The 18,477-nt window shown below is 42.9% G+C and overlaps 1 protein-coding gene across 6 annotated transcripts in view; it reads left to right on the forward strand.

The window, feature by feature from the left end:
• The window catches only part of MBNL3 (muscleblind like splicing regulator 3), a 690,269-nt gene that overhangs the window by 187,972 nt on the left and 483,820 nt on the right, over window positions 1-18,477 (forward strand). For 4 of the 6 annotated variants that reach the window (XM_069612838.1, XM_069612839.1, XM_069612836.1 and 1 more), the window contains exon 2: window positions 11,589-12,498. In XM_069612838.1, the coding sequence (XP_069468939.1) occupies window positions 12,325-12,498 (174 nt within the window). In that variant the 5' untranslated portion in view covers window positions 11,589-12,324. Of the gene's footprint in view, window positions 1-11,075; window positions 11,197-11,411; window positions 11,485-11,588; window positions 12,499-18,477 lie in introns of those variants that run through there. The other 2 variants (XM_069612837.1, XM_069612835.1) reach the window with 2 other exon arrangements.

Below are 18,477 nucleotides of genomic sequence, written 5' to 3' on the forward strand. Positions count from 1 at the left end.
TGCATAAAACCGGACCTCAATATCTTCAAGACAAACCCTACCATCCTCCACGCACTCAAGCTCTGCCAGCCTCCTAGTTATACCCAAAACCAACTCAGTCAGGTTAGGTGGATCATCATTCTCAGCCCTGGCCCCTACTTTGTGGAATTCACTTCCACCCCACATCCGACTCACCGAGGACCTCATGTCTTTCCGCAAATTACTGAAAACATAGCTCTTCCCCTAAAATGGACTCTTAACTCAAACTGGATAACAGCAATCAATGACCTTAGCCCAAAGCTGCTTTATCATAAATAACAATCCAGCATCATGATCCGAGCAAGAAATCAAAAACTAATAACCACCAATGCAAATTATAACGGCTAAACTGAATAGAACGAGTGAAGTGGGTTTAAATTAGTAAAGTGGACGAAAGGAATAAACTTGATGAAAGCAGTGAAGTGGATGAAATTAAAGAAATGGATGAAATCAATGAAATAGAAGAGAGGAACGAAGTTGACGAGAGGAATAAAGTGGATGAGAGGATCGAAAGGATGAGCACATGATATGGATGGTGTGCACGGAATAGATAGAGTGCATGGATCGGATAGATGGCATGGAATGACAGAGTGCATGGAATGACTGGAACGAATGGAATAGATGAATCAAGTGCATGACATGGATGGAGTGCATGACATGGATGGAGTGCATGACATGGATGGAGTGCATGTGACGTATGGGGTGCATGGGAGGGATGGGGTGCATGGGAGGGATGGGGTGCATGGGACGGATGGAGTGCATGGGACGGATGGAGTGCGTGCGACGAACGGACGAAGAGTGTGGAGTGGACTAAGAGTGTGGAGTGGACTAAGAGTGTGGAGTGGACGAAGAGTGTAGCGGACGGAGAATGCGGAGCGGACGAAGAGTGCGGAGCAGACGAAGAGTGCGGACGAAGGGTGTGGAGCAGACGAAGAGTGTGAGTGGATGAAGAAGTGTGTAAAGGATTATGTGGGTGCAAACGAATGGAATGCATGGATCAAAAGGAATGCATGGAACTGATTGAACAGATGGAGTGCATAGAACTGAGGGAGCACATGCAATGAATAGAATGCTTTTAACAGTTAAGGGGCGTGGAATGGACATTGCACAAGAATGGTTGGAGTGCACGGAATGGTTGGAGTGCACGGAACAGTAGGAGTGCATGGAACGATTGGAGTGCATGGAACGGTTAGAACGCATGGAATGGTTCGAATGCATGGAACGCATGGAGCATGAAGGCGCTTGATCTCAAGCACCTACTGAAAACCACCATATCACATCACCATGCTTACTCTCCTCTATATACCACCACTCAATTAGAACACAGTGATACTATGACATATTCGGTATAGCTCTCCTCATACCAACACGTGCCACATACTCCCCATCATCCTAACTAAACACAGCTGGCTGCACACCCGCCAGCCTAGGCGTTCTCCTCGGGCCTAACACAGCCAGAATCAGTCTGGTATCACCCTGCCAGAAAGCACCCATACTCCTGATCTCCCAACCACCACACCTACCGCTAAGAAGCAGCCATCATACGAGTGCCACACCTGCTGCACACATATCCGGTGCACACACGCACCTTATGGCTCTCTCTCTCGCTCTACTGACTTGAACTACGGGGCCCGAGGGCGTTCAACCTACCAGCGCCTTGAGATCATACCAATGGTACATAAGGCGCTATACAAATGCAAAGTAACATAACATAACATAGCATTTATTCACCATAACGTGAATCGTGGTTGCTGATCTGCACCTTAAACAGTTGCTGTCTTGTTTGTACATCTGTATTGTTGGTTTACTATCAGGTGGTGCCCAATTCACCGGACTACAGATTACAGACTAAACCACAGTTCACCTCTGCATCTCAACAAGGCCACAATGGGATCATTTACCAACTCCCCTCCAACCCTTGCCTAGTCAGCAACTAAAGGCTACGGCAGAATCTCTCTTAGAGTTCATTCTTGCCACACATAATGACACTGATAGTTCACAGTCAAATCAAATTATATGCAAGTATTACTTCACTTGTTGGTGTTCATATGAAAAAAGAATATGATTGCAGGATTACCCAAAATCCAGGTCTCTTAGTGCTCAGAGTAAATGACTAGTGGCCATTGACTCTCTGACTGAGTAGTTGATGTACTGATTCTCTCACTGACGCAGCGAGTCACTTGCTGAGTTAATGTGTTATCTTGCTGGACCAATAATTGGCAGCTAGTGAGGCAATGAATGATTGAGTGAGGACCATTTCATTTTGACAGGGTCACCACCAAGTCCACGTCCGCATCTCCGTAGAGCACAACCTACAGCAGTAATTTAGGAAGGTATCAAAAGGAAGCAGCCTACTTTACTGTCTCTTGCTGCTAGACCACCATGAACAGGGGAGGGTGGCCGCCACCACAGGGCTATCACAAGCACCCCCAGAGCAGGCACCCTGAATGAGTATAAGGCTGCTTAAAATTAAAGCAGCTTGAAGGGACTTTTCATAATTATACTCTAGCTCTGCTATTCTGGGGGGGAGGGTGGCGGTGTTTGTGTAGCCCTTTCATGCTAAGATTTTGATCATGGAGTGTGTCTGTTTCAGTTTTTATAATATAGTACTGTTTTATTGTATATTATACTGTTGTCCAATTTAAAGAAATCCTCTGGTATAATATCCCAACTTCTTAATCAATTTATTTAATTAAGTAAAATATTCTGGACAGTCCAGACCATGAATCCTTTCAAATGCCGTCCATTCTGCCAGACGACGTTGAGAGGTGTGCTCCACTTGTGGGGAAATTCCATTGTTATGGCAAACTGCAACGCTCTTCTGGGCATTCAGCAATGGGAGGATAATAATTCCTTCCAGTCTTTTATCTTGGATGACTGTAACATCGCGGCTGCGGAAAGAGTTAAAACACTTGCCACTTATCTCGACTCTTCGCTTACTGCCGATTTCCATGACAATCAGGTGTCCAAAAATGTTTCATATTATCTTCGCTTGTTGAGGAAAATACAGGCATTTTTGTCTGAGAAAAATGGTTCCTCTATTGCTACGGCCATAATTCTGTGTAGACTTGATTATTGTAACTTGCTCCTGATTGGAGCTAACAAGAAATGCCTGTCCAAACCACTTAGAATGTTGCATTGCAAATTATAAAAGGCAAATTGAGGCTGGAACATATCTCTACAAGTAGAGAATATCTTCATTGGCTCCCCATTGCCACTCTTATATCTTTCAAAGCAGCAGTGTTGGTGCACAACTGTCTTTATGGTGCTTCAACTGCCTACCTTATTTATGTTCCGACTAAATCACTTCGCTCCTCCAGCACAGGTCAGGTGAAACCTCTATGTTTTAAGTGGACTAACAGCATGGGCAAATCCTTTCCAGCCTTGTCGGCTAAAATCTGGAACTCACTTCCCCTCGATTAGAGACTCAATAAAAATACTCTCCGATTTCACTGCAAGCTGAAGACTGTCTTATTTGAGTAACTTCTAATGGGGTCTCTCTGCTTATATAGGGCTTCTTTTTGTCTAGTGTTCTGTGTTTGTGGCCTTGTGTTTATGTTTTAGTGCACCCTGATGCCTGCGGGCTTCGGTGCCTTATAAATAAAAAGAATAGTGCTGGGCGGGGACCATGGTCACTACCTGGCAATACCGTACATGTGTGTGTGTGTGTATATATATATATATATATATATATATATATATATATATATATATATATATATACATCATGTCAGTTACTGAGAAATGGAGGACATGATCAGTATGGGTAACATTTGCTTTTACTTCTCTAGAACATTTCATCCTTGTGCTCTCTGCTGAAAGTCCTAGTTCCTCTCTGTGATGCATTTGATTATTTTTCTGTAGACTCTAGAATACTTGTACCAAACTTGGATTTTGTTTGAAGCTAGCATCCTAAAAGAGGTCATAAATGATCTATTTCAGGCAGTTGTTCATGGTCCAGCATAGCTTTCAGGTTAGAGATTAAACCGTTCTATGCATTGATGCAGAGAGTTTTTTGTAAATACTATTTGATTCCACTGAGGGAATTTTATGTGGAAAATATGTTGCCCTCTTTTTATATGGATTTGACATTATATCAAGTGGAAAAAACTAAAATTACTGAGAAATGTTAGATCCTCCTTCTTAATCATTATGTGTTGGTATGAATTCTTTGAAGAAATCCAGAAATTGTGGTGTGTTAAATAATTTCATAAAGAAATGTGACACCATTCTAATTAAAAAAAAAAATCCAGCTCATAATTTGTTGTTGAGCAATCCGGATCTCCTTAAAAATAAAATAATAAGGTTTAACTGTCCTATTGATCAGGACCTAATTACAAAATATAAGCTACAAGATGGATATAGTAACATTTATAAACCTTTTGATTTTCTTCCTCAGTATGTAAAAAAGTTGCTGAGTCCAAGTTTTGGACTGCTTTCACGAGGTACAGGTTCAATTTATTGGCTACTCTTGACAGATGGGGCCCAAGCAGGAATATTGCCCAATCTATGAGATTTTGTTGGTTGTGCAAAGTGGTCGGGTCCCAAGAAACTTTAAAAAACCTCCTTCTTGATTGTGTTGCAACTTTTAATGAATGGAGGAAGTTCTGGCGTGTTATGTTCATTCTGATAATTCCCTTTAGAGTGAAGATTTTTGGAGAAGGTTATTTGCTGGGACTGAAACATTGCTGCCTTTGGTATTAGTGCACTGTTTAATACAGATACTCTCTTTTAGGTGTAAATGTTTACTATATGTAAAATATTTGAAGGTGTCATTTGAAGACTATCAAGTTTTAATGGTATACTGATTAATTGATTTATGATATCTCAACAATATTTATTGTTTACGTTATATTGAGTATTTTAACTATGTATTTTCTGTTATGCTATTTGTCTGATGCTGATGAAATGGTGGATTATTATTCTGTTTTGTATGTAGTGTTGTGGTATGTTGTATTCACGTTTTAAAAAAAGCTATATACACACAATAACAAAAAGTTTTTAAAAAGGGATATTAAATGTGCTCCATATACTGTTGCAACACCTTACCCAGAAGTGATAAATGCATGGGTGATTTGTAAAAGGCTCTTCCTCTGTGCACGACTTCTTGTTATTCTTTTGTCTCAATGGGTCTTTATAAATATTCTCCTTGGCATGTATGCAGTCGGACTTCCTACTTATTTCCACAGCTCCTGCTTCTTCACTGCCCCAATGTCCATTCAGAACTTTCAACTGTGGCCCACGCCTCCGATATTACCCAGGGGGACTTCTTGTGTAATAAACCGGCAACAAAAAGAAGCTTGGCTTCCTTTCAACTGGATTACTTTGAACTGCCGCCAGCTACTGCCTGAATACAATCCCACAAAAAAGATGCACCACGCCCAAACACAACCTGTGCCATCTTGCTTTAGAAGCTACACCCAGGATAGCATTGCTCTTGCTGGAGATGCCTCTGTACAACTGCATGTGGCGTGCCACAGTTGTACACTGGGCCTAGTAAATACATTTAAGCATTGACTCACCCTGCAACTGAGGAAGGCGTTCCCACTCGGTCTTTACATGGCTCAAGATGTGATGGTGCAACTTCTTCCGTGTCTTCCATTGAGAGCAGCAAGTGCAGTATACTATCTCACGCTGGACATGCTGAACCAATCGGACGAAGGGCTGCAATGGATGGACAGGCATAAAAAGTCCCCCGGTCGCTACAGAGCTGCAGCCTGATCCACAACCCTACCTGCAGTGTCGCAGTAAAATATTACAGCCCCCGGCTGTCACCAGCCTCCAAATGAATGCCTTGAAACTGGTTTTCTTACTTTAAATACATTTAAGTTTAATAAAACATTTCTACTACAAAACTCTCATCAAAGGAATGGACTGAAAATACCCAACTTTGTTGGTATTGTACTCACACTGACTACTAGCCCGTTACCCCGTGACATATCGATACGAAGTGGTCTTAGGTGACATGTTTGATGTTGGAGAAGTATTGTGGTTCTTATTTTGTTCATTATAAAGGACATTTGAGGGGAAAGCAGCTTCTTGCGTGTTCTGTTCGTCCCCTTAATACTTTAAAATGTTATGGTAATATGAAATGCAGGAAGACATTATGCAAAAGGAGCATTTATTAGTTGGATATCAGAAATGGTCAGCATTAGACAGAACTCCAAGAGAGGCAGCTATTTGGCCAGTGACTCGAGGTACAGTTTGGGGTTATCACAAAAACGAGAGATAAGCCGTCAGAGAACGATAACTCCTCAAAGGAATTCTTTTAAAATTAAACTTGCTTTTTGGTTTGCTTTACTCTGAATTTGTATTTTGTTAGGAAGGGCAGTAACTGATTATTTCTCAGGTGTGTTTCCCTTCTGGTTATAAGGTGTATTTCGAATATCATCTGTTTGCTGAGCAATCAGTGGTCTGACCGCTCAGATACATGTGCTCTGTGCTTGTCATGGGTGTTCCACGACGTGGCAAACGTGTCTTTCTGAATGATACATAGCATCAACCTTGCATTTTATTAGCATTTTAATTCTTTAAGTGTTTTTATGAGGAGTTTAAAGAAATGTACTTAGCAGACTACAGCATGTTAGAATTTGAAAACATTTTGATGCATTTTAATTGCTTGGAAAGTTTTCAGTTGAGATTCAGTATTAAATGTTCTGCTGTTGTCCAACTATAGAGGTTTGTGCTTGTGGGAATATACCATTAAAAGACAGACACTTGAAAATAGCCCATCTTATAAATCTGAGAACAGTAGGTATCTGATCAAAAACAACCTTGGACCCCCAAAGTCCAATTTACACCCCCTTGCCCCTTCAATCTGAACAGATGTCATAGTGGAGCCTGTCCATGGAGCCAGCATTCTGCCCAGTGATGTTAAGATTGCTTTTCTCCCGGGCCTCGGAGTCCAGCATTTACGAGTGCTAACACTACTTATGAACATATCAGATGGTAAGATCACCTGAATTGTCGATTATTAGCACTCCTGGTTTCAGCAGGCATGGGAAAGAAACGAAAATTATTCTGAATTAGAGATGCATTATACTTTGCAAAAGCTGCTACCTGATCAGGGCTGGGATCCCTCTTCTCATTCCCTTGCTTGCTCATGTTGCCAAATGGAAGCCCCCATAATTTGGAGCATGTCTGAGTAGTGAGTGGTGTCCCCTGAAGTGTCACAGCCCCGGAAAGGATTGGGTAGGTACAGATTCCCTCCCTGAGCTTTTGGGACACCACTTCTGCACCACTGGCAATCCATACAGTGATGGGTAGTGGCACATCTTTTTGGATCTTAGCTTATTGATACTCAAAATGCGGCTTAAGCAACATTTCCCAGACTTCCAGCCAAGAAGAAGTTAAGTGCTGAAATGGTGTTCTTTTTATCCAATTTAATGTCAGCTCGCAGGATTCAATCTTGAAAAGTATGTGTATGCTTTCGACCCACAACCGATCGATCCGGGTGATAGGGCTTTTATGACATCTTGTTTGTAAGAATGACTATAAAGATGTGTGATTGTAGAAAAGATTAATGCATACTTGTTCATTGTGCCCATTTAGGTCGAGGCAATCTTTTAAAATCTCATGTAAGTGAAAAGCTAACAACTTGGTCTAATACTAAAAAAGTTACTTTTCCCCAATTTCTGCTATTTTATTATAGTTTCTTTTTAGATCCTGGTCTACACAATCCTACATTATTTCTTTCATATGATGTCCTAAATGGCTCTAAAAAAATGTCTGGGAATATTTAATTCGGAGGAAAATATTTAGTTTGAAGAAAAAAAAATTGTGGACATTCAAAAGGATGCAACGCTGAAATTAAAAATAACTTTAAGGACTGTATTCAGCAAGCTGTAAAATGGCTTCAATACTGTCCTCAATGCTGGCTCTGAATGAGCGAAGGAAACCAATTTTGTGACTTCAGACTTCATCAATGTGAATAATAGATTGATGTTCGCCACCTCCCAATCAGACTATTGTGCATACACCGAAGGGTATTCAAGTGAAATGATATTTGCTAAACCCTTACTCTTATTGTACACAGTGGTGATACCAAAGGGGCCATTGCTACTATCATATTTACACTAAATGCTTTAAGAAGAAATATCACTGATTCTCACAAAAGGATTGGACGACTACTTTTACTTTGACTTATTTGATCACGTGAATAATCAATCCTATACTATTTCATTTTTTGTGCTTACTTTTTCTTATATTCATCACTTAAAATCCCCTTATGTATAAAACCAGTTCTAAGACAAGGACAGAACCAACAGTTGCTAGATGAAAACATGGATACTTATTGTAATACTTGACATTGCCATTTCACCAATGCAAATTAAAAATATGTATAACAGTGGTGAACACAAACACATAGAAATATATAGCAAAACTAGAACAGTGCAGAGAATCGGATGTCACCTTTCAATTCCCTTATAATTCCAGAGTGAGTTTACACTTTAATATGACACTTTTTGTGGGCCAGATAGCACAGTAAACATACGTTCTAATGCAACCGGATAGGCTCTTTGCTTCTTGTACACTGCTTCTGGCAACCACAGGTACCAGCTTTCTTCCAGATATCACTGTCCTCTTTCCAATAGCTCTGCACACGTTTTGTGGAGGTCATCTATGAAGATGAGCGAATGGTAGATGACTGGACTTGGTGTGTATACATGTGATCATGAATACCTGATATTATCAGCAACGTATTCTGCGAATGCATTGACACTGTATATAGCCATGAACTAAGCATAAATACTGTGGCCTTTGGACTTTCGTACTCTGGGATAACAGCATATTGAGTATACCACTTTGTGTTCTTTAGTCTCTCACCAGACTGCATGCAAAGACGAGAATGTTGGGGCGGGGTGGTTGCACACTGAGTCATTGCCTGCCATCTCGAATTCTGCAGTTATGCTTGTTAACATCTGCACAGTATAGCGTCTGTAATACACCGTCACCTCTAAAGAACCCAGTGCCCAACTGCTCTTGAACACTGGCTTTCAGTGAACCAACAAGCTACAATGCAGTTTCTATCCTTCTCGTGCCCCCTCTTTCTCAGAAGGCTGATTGTGATGTGCTGTCAGAGGGTGTTACATAGGTGCTGGCATAAATCAGCTAAAGTTGTTTAGTAAACGTTACGTGTTACTTTACAGTGTCCGGCTGTCTAGTGAAAAGAAACTAGACCAGTCATCTTTTTCCATTCGTGTATAATCAACATGGGCACCCTGGATGCAGAGCGCAGTTAATGAGATGGCTCAGAAAGTGGGAATTATCTGCCGCCCAACCTCCGTGCAGCTGCTGCTTGGCGCACCCACACCCACCTTGTTTCCTCTTACCGCAGGGGTCTGCAAATCGGCTGTGTCCCCTCTGTGCCCTCTCCACGTGTCTGCCCTGCCACTGACCTCTTCCTGCCTTCCAAGATTGCTTGACACTGCAGCCCGCATGCCTCCTGCCCATTCGGTAGCCTGCGCTCCTTTTCCCCACTCAAGCTATTTCTGGGTTGTGTAGGTAGCCTACCCGTCGCACACCATGATGCCTATGTTGTGCGGGCAGGTTTGTTTTTTAGTTTAAGTTTATTCTTGTGTGCACTCATTATGTCCATTACTGGGAGCTAATGGCCTCGGGGGCAGGTTGTACTATAGGATAACATCCTGCCTTCCATCCGTAATGTCTCTCCTTTCCTTAAGCCATCTCCTCTCTTTGGTGGGCCATTATCACATGGTACAGCCTTTGCCCGACGCCATTAACACCTACATAATGCCCAACTATTTGAATTCCTTGTGTGATATCTGGTTGGGTATTAGCAATACGGTGACGTCATTATCCGGGCATTACCAATTCTTTATGAGCCATGAAATGTTTATCTAAAAGTGTATAAGTGAATGGCCTGATATTGCAATGCTGTCTCGTTGTTGTAGGCACTCCTTTGCCCCAAATATGATGGAAGTGACTTCAAAATGTTACATTAGTAAAAAAGAAAGTATTCCGGCCTAAGCCTGTATATTTGACCGCACGTTGCTTCATTCAAGTGGTATACGTGTATAACACTCTTAAAGACATCGATCATGTGCCTTGCTATGCGGTTTGGCTCAATCATGAATTTGTCGTGGGAACGCAGGTGCTTTGGAGGCAGTAGATTTTTTTAAACTTATGTTTTGTCCGTAATATTAAACCACACGTAGTTACGTGTTTCATTTGTAACGTTGTGCTGCAAATTTGATAATTCTCCCTTTTCTTGCGGCTCCCAATGGTTGCCAAGTTGAGGCAGGGCTCGCCCTGGTGCACGGAAGTCGCAGGTCGATGTTAAATGCCGGTTATGTTCGCTGTGCTCCCTCATTGCTGCCGTTCCGATGGCAGAACAATGGTTAGCCTTAAAAATAGAACGCTGAGTTCAGAAAATCAATGAGCCGTCTACAGAGCGAGTTTCACAAAGATCCGAAATGGAAATGGGGGTTAGTGCTGCTGTTTCGAAGCACAGGGCGTGGGCAGCTGACGCGCCAAACTCAAAGGAGAACATTTAACAAATATGATTTAATCACCGTGCTGGAAACCGCCCAAAACGCAGTGTGAGACTCGCCCCTGCACGCAGCTCAACGATTTTTTCCCCAATATACTCGTACAGGAGATGCCATACTCCCAATTATCACGCCCTAAATTATCTTTACTTTTAATTACAAAAAACCGGCAGTAAATACAGGCTGCACTTTTGTGGTGTCGCCTAATTCTCTGTGGCTGAAATCATCACTGTTGAATGATGGGTGCCGAAATGTACTTTACATATCCCCTGTAATTAATATGTGAATGAAGTGCACACGAATGCCGCCCGCCCGCCATCTGCATTCTATGTAATAAAAGAGCGCCTGCGTCCATCCCTGGGTACCCCTTTAAGACTTGTGATGCAGTGCTGAAAAAAAAGGATGAGGCATATTTTTTTTCCCTTTGTCTGGAAATCAGCATACAGTGCAGGCAGTGCACACTGCGCCACTGGGTGCTGTCTCTCGGTCTGGCTGCGACTGGCATCGGCCCACCGGCGAGTCTGAATGTTAAAGAAATCAGGGGTTCGCTTTGTAGGAGTTTGCTGTGTGACACGCGAGCTGCCAAGGCGATTCCTTTCTTTCGAGTCAGATGAGGGCCGCGGGCGTGCGAAGTTGGCTCTGAATGTTTTACGCCGAGCAGTCTGCGGTGAGGAGTCAGGGTGCGACGTCCCAAGTCTCCAAGGCGCAGACACCTCATAGAATCACAGAGAGCACCACGCCAGTCGCGTCAGAATAAGTAGCAATTACTGTGCAGTGGGCACAGCGGCATCGCCTGCCAGCGTGACGCCAGCCAGATGATACACGCGCTGTGATTGGGTGACCGCCCAGAGCTCTGCTGCAACCGTAAATCTGACTGGCTGCCTCCCCTTTCCATGCGCAGCTTGATGTGGGAAATGCCCTTTCTCTACAATGGCTGACTACACTATGCTGCTCTGTCAGTGCCTAGTGGTGTTAATGTTCTAAATGTCTTCATAAATCTAGTGTTCTACTTTGACGATGACGTTCCGTAACTGATTGTCTTTTTTCTTTCTCTTGCAGGTTCCTGAAAAGTGCCTTTTCTGAAGCCATAGCTGCTTGGATGTCTCTTTAGTGCTGCCTTTTTCTTTTTAATATTTTCTTAATTTGGCGTTGCTTGCAGTTCAACTCCATACGCCAACTCATCTCTTTTACTTTGATACTACCCAGCCATTGTACCCAAATATTACCTGCAAAAACTTTTTTTCGACTTCAATCACTTTTTTGGGGGTTATATGAATGGTCCCAAATCATTCTGATTAAGCAAGAAATAGAAGGAAAAAACTACTTTTGCCCTTGCTTTGCAAGACCATTGCATAAACTGAAGCACTGCCAGCTGCATACGCTTTTTTTTGTTGCAAGAATAATTGAAACAATTAACTGGATAACCGGAGAGCACAGAATCAATTTGGAAGCCTGCCAGCTAATTTTCAAGTAACTTCTTCGGCAGTGACACACAAATAACTACGATCTGAACTTCAAGAATTGCACTTTTCTGGAGCTGGCCTCTGATTTAATTTTTGGTTATTCTAATAAGATCTATATTTTGTGATTTGGCTTTATGTTTAATTATTGTTTTAATAGATATACAATCTTATTACATGAAAACCGAAGTGCTGATGCATAGAAATTTTACCAAAGCAACAAGTTAGTTGTTTTCTTACTTTTAACTTGAATTCACTTTTTTAGCCCTTTTCAAAAGCGGTAATATTGTCCTTCAAAAGGGTGCAATTGCCTGCTTTATAAATTCATTTTTAATATGGCTGTTAACGTCTCCCTGGTCCGCGATACAAAATGGCTGACGCTGGAAGTCTGTCGAGAATTTCAGAGAGGTACTTGTTCCCGATCAGATGCAGAATGCAAGTTTGCCCATCCGTCACGGAGTTGCCATGTGGAAAATGGGCGAGTTATTGCCTGCTTTGATTCTCTGAAGGTAAGAGCACTTTAATTTATGTTTTTCCATTCATCTGGCAATTTTCTTCTCACATGTGGTATGATTCAATCAGTTGAACGACTGTCGTGATAAACGCAATGCTCAATGGCATTTTATCGTCAAGTAGAGTGTTGCATGGAATTGACTCTATAGGGGATTGATTCTGCGTTAGTGGACTTCCCAGCAATGGTGATTATCTACTTTCTTTCCAGTTCAAGACTGACGACAAGGGGAAGTTTGTGCATCAGGAGCTTTAGCTCTGTTAGATACAACAGATCCCAGATACATTAGCTGCACAGATTTGTTTTCATGAAAGTCCGCTGCAGGTTAATATGTTGCACACACTGAGTTGCCATAAACCATCAGTGATTAATAAACCTGCTCTTTAGTTTGTTACAATCCAGAATAATATATGGTTTACCAAACAGGGATGGAACAAACACATGCAGTGTATCCTATGATACAATCTGGTTGATAAAGGAACAGGTTGAGACAGCGTCATTGCGTATCTGGTTATAAGCCTGGCAAACTCCTTCACTGTACGATGCAAGCATAGCATCTGAGTTTTTTTCTCTTGAGAGTAAATAAATGTTTGGTGTAATGAACGGATATACCAAAGCCACACATGAGAAGGACATTTAGAAATTAAATTAGGATATGGAATCGGCTGCAGTCTCCCACACCTACGTGCTCATAGGAGCAGTACATATTTTGCCATACTATTCATTCGGGCTATTGGTTGGAGTTGTTAAATGCTGTCAAATCCTTTAAACAAGGCACCACTCTGAATATTTGCGTGTTCCTGATCAGCACAATACTTCACTGATCATAGCAATATTGCGTCCCCTACTTTACTTAATATTTTATATGAAGAACACACTCAAAACATGTGCAAGAAACCCATGTGATGTAGACATTCAGTGTATTGTATATCTTACATGGCAGGGCCTAGGAGTCTGTGGGCCTCATTACAAGTATGGATGTAGCCATGGTGCTATTAGCACCATGGCTGCCTCCATACCGGGCTCCAATACCGGGTTCCTTCAATGGGGAATTACCGGGTCATTCCAACATTGGAGGACCCGGTAATTTCTCTTTGAAGGAACCATTCCCCGTTCCCATTGAGCCCATATAGGGCTCAATGGGAATGGGGAAGGAGCTAATAACGGGCACGTTAATAACGGCCCGTTATTAGCTCCCTGTTCCCCTCACGGGACCTGGAAAGGATGTCTGGTTTTACCAGACGTCTGTTCCGGGTCCCGCAAAGGGAAACTCGTAATAGGCGCTCCCGTAATGAAGGGTGCCGGTTCTGTACCGGCACCCTTCATTACGGGAGCGCCTGGGTCGTAATGAGGCCCTGTGCCTTTGTTGTACCAACCCTAAATTATGTGTACCCATATTGTTTATACTATCTAAATAATAGGCTATTCTTCCATGTGATAGGAATCTGGATATTGACTGGTATTCACAAAACTAACCAAGAGAAGTCGCGTTCCCCTTGCTGTGAAGCGCTTTGAAACACTTTGGGCCTCATTCCGAGTATGGAGGTAAGCATGGCGCTATTTGCACCATGACTCACCCATAACGGTACCGAGTCCGCCCTGGTTCAATGGGGATTTACCGGTCCATTCCGACCTTGGAGGGACCGGTAAGTCCCCATTGAAATAAACATTCCCCATTCCCATTTCAGCCCCCATAGGGCTCAATGGGAATGAGGAAGTAGCTAATAACGATACCGCAATTTGCGGTACCGTTATTAGCTCTCTGGTCCCTTAGTGGCTCCCACTAAGGGCACCAGGTAAAACCAGGCACCCATTGCGGGACCCGCTAAGGGACCTCGTAGTAGGGTGCAAAGGGATTACCGCACCGATGTCCTTAATGGTGCCCGGTATCCCTTTGCGCCCTACTCAGAATGAGGCCCTTTGTGTATAGGCGCTATATAAATAAACTATCATATCAAACAGGCACTTTACCTTTAACCAGAGGTTTGTGTGAAAGAAGGCAGGTGGTGAGAGCTAAAGGGATTTAGGTTGAGGGTTTGAAAGAGAACTGGGGTAGAAGCTAGGTCAGATGGTCAGTCGAGCAATCATACATGCTGTAGCTTGCCGAAGAGTGTTCCTTTTAGGTTTTTTTGAAAGGCAGCATTTAGGGTTGAGTGCAAATATGGCATGGTCAAGTTGTTTTTTGTTTCAGCCTCTGCAAAGGATTAGTGTGAAGCCTGTTTACTCACATTGGTGCTGGATCACTCTAATATGGAAAACTTGGCTCCGATAACATATATAAGACCCATCAAAATACAGCTTTTGGGACGGGGGCAGAAGGCCCTAAGCTAGCTGGTGGCTGTTTAATGTCTGCTTTTCCGTGGGCTCGGTCATGCAATTCAGTTGAAATCTACCCATTGTATAACACATCTTGTGAGGACTTAAATCTGAGGGCTGCCTTTCTCCATCAATACTAGCTCAAGAGGATTATTGTGTTTCAAAGCAACAAAGTCACTCCCCAATCCAGATGTATTTTAAACTTATGTATATTATCTTGTTTAATATCAATGGAAGTCTTATAACAATACAGTGGGTGAGAAGTGAAGAGAAGAAAATAACTCGGTTTCTAAACCATCAATCAGCCCCACTCCTCTAACACCAGAAGGGATCCGAACAGATTGGAATAATAAACACATTATAAACCTCCTTGCCCGATTTTGGTAACGTGGACAGAACGGCAGGCTTATCTCCAAAAGATCGTGGATCGTTAGTTGCACTTTATTATTATCACATCAAACCATCTAACAACACTACTAAATTACAACCCACCCTGTAAAGGAATCCAGAGGACATACAGTTTCTTACAAAGGAAAAGGGATGCACTCTGGATACTGACAGGAGGGTAGTTGGTATGGTTAATAACCACAATCGTTTTTAAAGGCCCTTGGCTTCAGAAAAAGGGTTCCGGGAAGGACCAGGGGGACAGAACTACAATGTCTTTTGCTTTAGATGTTCTTGGTATGCAAAAGGGTCGAGTCGGCTTCAGGGCGCCTTGCAGGCTTCTGTGACAGAGTTTGAGATGGAGTTACCTGCAGGTATCAAGTGGCAAGACGGTTCGATGAGCGAAGGTGGATGAACGGGTGCAGGCTGCCTACACAGCGGCTCAGAGTCAGGAATCGTATCAGTGCTGATCAGCGGTTCTGAAGCACTGGTCGAGATGTCTCAGATGTCTTTAAGCGATGGCAGCATGACAACGGTTGCCGTCGGTTGCGTATCGAGGAAATCGACTAGCTCGAAAATGTCATTTAAGGCAGATGTCGGTATATGCTCATCAAGGCACTTCTCCCAGCTTCTTCAATAGGCTTGTGTTGTCCTTTAAGGAGAACGGCCCACAGATGTGGAGTGTGTTGCAGGCCGCTGCCTTTTCCTTGGTCGTAGATATCCTGTCCTTCCTTCTCTGGCGGAAGATGTAAGGCAGACTGTACCTTCAGCCAGAGTCCAAGGATGAGTTCTTCTTTCTGCTTCTTGTGAACCTTCCAGATGATCTCTTTAAGGAAGAGCTCCAGCCCTCTTGTAAAGCCACGTGGGCCACAGTGATTGGTGTAGGCTAAGCCTACCTTAGTGAACCAATCCTGGGGTCCCTACCGACAATTTACTATATGCATGAGTTCATACCCAGAGTGCTTTGCAACAGGAAAAGGTAAGGGGGTCCTACAGGAAAAAGGTATCTCTCAGAACCGAAATGGCAGAGACTTCCTCTCAACAAAAAGAGCCCTGGGCTCACTGCCTTGTGCTACTAGGTGCCACCCATCTTCCTGTCTGCTCTGATCAAAGTGTCTCTCTGATTAATGGATCTCCCTGTGGTTCCTGATTAAAGCAGCAAGATGCTGAGAAACCAGACCCTGGCTTCCGCAAACAACATTCTGGTATCTTATGAATGGGGCCCGCTAGTGGGGGTTGTCTACTGTAACACTAGACTCAGACATGTCAACTCACTGTCATTAATACTGTGAGGTGGGAGCTGGTTTCAGGTTGACACAGTTACATATGAAAGGTTTGTTGGGTTTTCTATATCCTCTGTTATCCTCTGCAGCCAGGCCCCCTGGAGTGCTGTTCGAAGTATGCTCTTTTAGCATGTTAATCGCTGTCACCAACTGCAGGGCCTAAAAAAAGAGCAGGGCAGTTCCATAGAGCTTTTTGTCAGTTAATCAGGCTTACAAAGGCAGAGGAAGTTTGGCCTGACCCTTCCGGGATGACATTGTGCTCGCATCGCCTGTCAATTTCCAACTAAATATGACAGAGCGGACTGTGCATGTATGTCCATGCCAGAGTACACAGGTCTATGATTTTGTTGTTTTTTTTTCCATAGGAAAATGTATGTTGATTTTTTTCATGAGGTCGGTCTGCCATCATTCCATTTATTTGAACATTTCAAAATAGCCCAGGTGAGCCCACACCCACCATGCAGATGGCCGAATTCCCCACAGGGGTCTAACACTAATCTAGTAGAAACTCACTTTAACATAGTTACCATAGAGAATGATAACCATAAAATCCCAACATTGTCTTTGTTGGAAATACATATTTATTAATTCCATTTCTAGATGGAATAAGTAAAAAAGAGCAAGGTAAGCATTTTATGAAAACTCTCCAAAGTAATAACACAGAATACTCCTGCTGCTCACAGGGAAAAACATTAAAGTTTGGCAATATTCTTTTTATTTATTAAAATATCATTGGTACTTTCATATGCGTTAATTTCTCTGCGTTGTGTACTGCCACTTTACCAGCATCAACATATTGAAACGAGAACTAATGTTCTGATTAGTGAAAAACATTGCTTTGATTTCTGTTGCCTGAAAAGGTAGATGTAAATAGTCTACACTGCACTGCAGTAATCTCCCAGAACCTACTCTTCTCCACAGGTTGTTTGATTGTCCCCCTGCCTGGGGTGTGTAGACCGAAGTCTGAGAAGGAGAGGAGTAGCAAAAGGGCGAAGAGGAGGAAAAGGTTGTAGCAGATAATGACAGTCTGAACATATATCATTCAAGAGACATAATCCAATATGCAGCAATAAGGTTGTGCTTGTTGAGATGTGTTTAGACTCAAATGCCTCTGAGGACCCGTGATGCTAGTTGAAGGAACAGCAGATTGAATTTGGGTGGTCGCCAAGGCTCGAGTTGTAAGTGAGGCCCCACTTGTGGTGTGTTCTTTTAAAGGTGTGAAAAGAGTGAAGGCCTCCTTCTACCGAGTAGACTCACTAGAGATAGGTGCAGCTGTTGCAGTAGACGTTTCTGAAATGTGTAAAACGGGAGCTAATGCCCCGTTATTTGCCCTTACAGACTTCGGCAGACTTAGAACAGTGTTGGTTAGGTACCCGTTTAAATTTAGCCTTGAGAAAGTTGCAGTAGCTGGTTTAAGCGCAGTATTAGCCAGTGCCGCCTTCGCTGCCGGCTGAGCAAAAAGACAGCTCAGGAAATGATTTGCCACCTGCTTTTTTGACTGATTGTGGGAGCAGGTTTTAGATTTATTCCCCTGCACACCACCATTCTGTCTACATGAAGGAGGCTTCGAGGTCACCAGGGTCTCTACAGTCAAAACCGAATTTGAAATGTCCTCTTTTGAGTCGTCGTCCACCGAGATGACATCGACTGTGGGTACAGAGCTCCCACTGTATGTAGACTGTGCTTCCGCTTGGACAATTGGAGCACTTGTTTGCCTTGATAAAAGTGACCCCCTCCTCCAAAAGAAGCAGGCCTAACCAGTGCATGAGTAACTTGCCTTTCTAGACCTTCTGGCATCTTAGAAGGAAGTAGGTGGGGTTTTTAATATGTGACCTTGTGTTGAATTGTGGCCCATAATTTACACATGTACATATGATCCCATGCCATCCAAGTTACATAGGTCAGATGGTAAGTCAGTGTTCGCTGCTGTATTGTGAGGCTCTCTTTGGTGTTTGCAGCAGGAAAAAAATATATTTTGCTGCGACGTGCAGATT

The sequence above is a fragment of the Ambystoma mexicanum genome, chromosome 5p (assembly GCF_040938575.1).
Source record: "Ambystoma mexicanum isolate Mex_15411 chromosome 5p, UKY_AmexF1_1, whole genome shotgun sequence".
In the NCBI taxonomy this organism is placed as follows: Eukaryota; Metazoa; Chordata; class Amphibia; order Caudata; family Ambystomatidae; genus Ambystoma; species Ambystoma mexicanum.